The 543-nt window shown below is 41.4% G+C and overlaps 1 protein-coding gene across 1 annotated transcript in view; it reads left to right on the plus strand.

Moving 5' to 3' along the window:
• Positions 1 to 201, plus strand: part of LOC119585502 (serine/arginine repetitive matrix protein 2-like) — a 2976-nt gene extending 2775 nt beyond the window's left edge. The window contains exon 2 of the mRNA XM_037934145.1: positions 81 to 201. Within this exon, the coding sequence (XP_037790073.1) occupies positions 81 to 201 (121 nt within the window). The remainder of the gene's footprint in view (positions 1 to 80) is intronic.
• Positions 202 to 543: the final 342 nt, after the last annotated feature.

Consider the following 543-nt stretch of genomic DNA (forward strand, 5'->3'; position numbering starts at 1 on the left):
TATACAAGGAGGCAACAAATCAAACAAAAACAGACGAATGCTTATTTACACTCCCCTCAGTATGTCCTTTTCCCCCACAGCCTCAATAATACAGTGTATCTTTATAAGCATCCAGTAAACTATCGAGATGACCAGGACAGTGCTACTTGTAAGAGCTCCTCCGAACTCTTCGTAAAAAGGGTCACTTATGATTCACAGTAGAATGAAGACACTACTTTTGTGTGCCATTGTTTCTTCTCGGGAATGACGAATTGGCTTATAAAATGCAGATCGAGTCAGAGACGGATTTCGGAAGTCAGAGATAACGATTCGCTCCTTTGTTAAGATCGCCCGAGCATTGTGCAAGAACCAAGGTAGTGCAAAATGCAATAGATCACTTGCAAAACTCGTATCTTGGGAGATGTCTAAGCAGATGCAAATCACTATCTTAAATTCAATTGTGGCAGAGGCGGCGAATATGTTTGGTGTTGAGCATGATAAACGGAGCCATGAATAGGATTATTGGACAAACGAGGAACTAATAAATTATGCCACATGCTCGCC

Source organism: Penaeus monodon, chromosome 19 (genome assembly GCF_015228065.2).
Source record: "Penaeus monodon isolate SGIC_2016 chromosome 19, NSTDA_Pmon_1, whole genome shotgun sequence".
Classification (NCBI taxonomy): Eukaryota; Metazoa; Arthropoda; class Malacostraca; order Decapoda; family Penaeidae; genus Penaeus; species Penaeus monodon.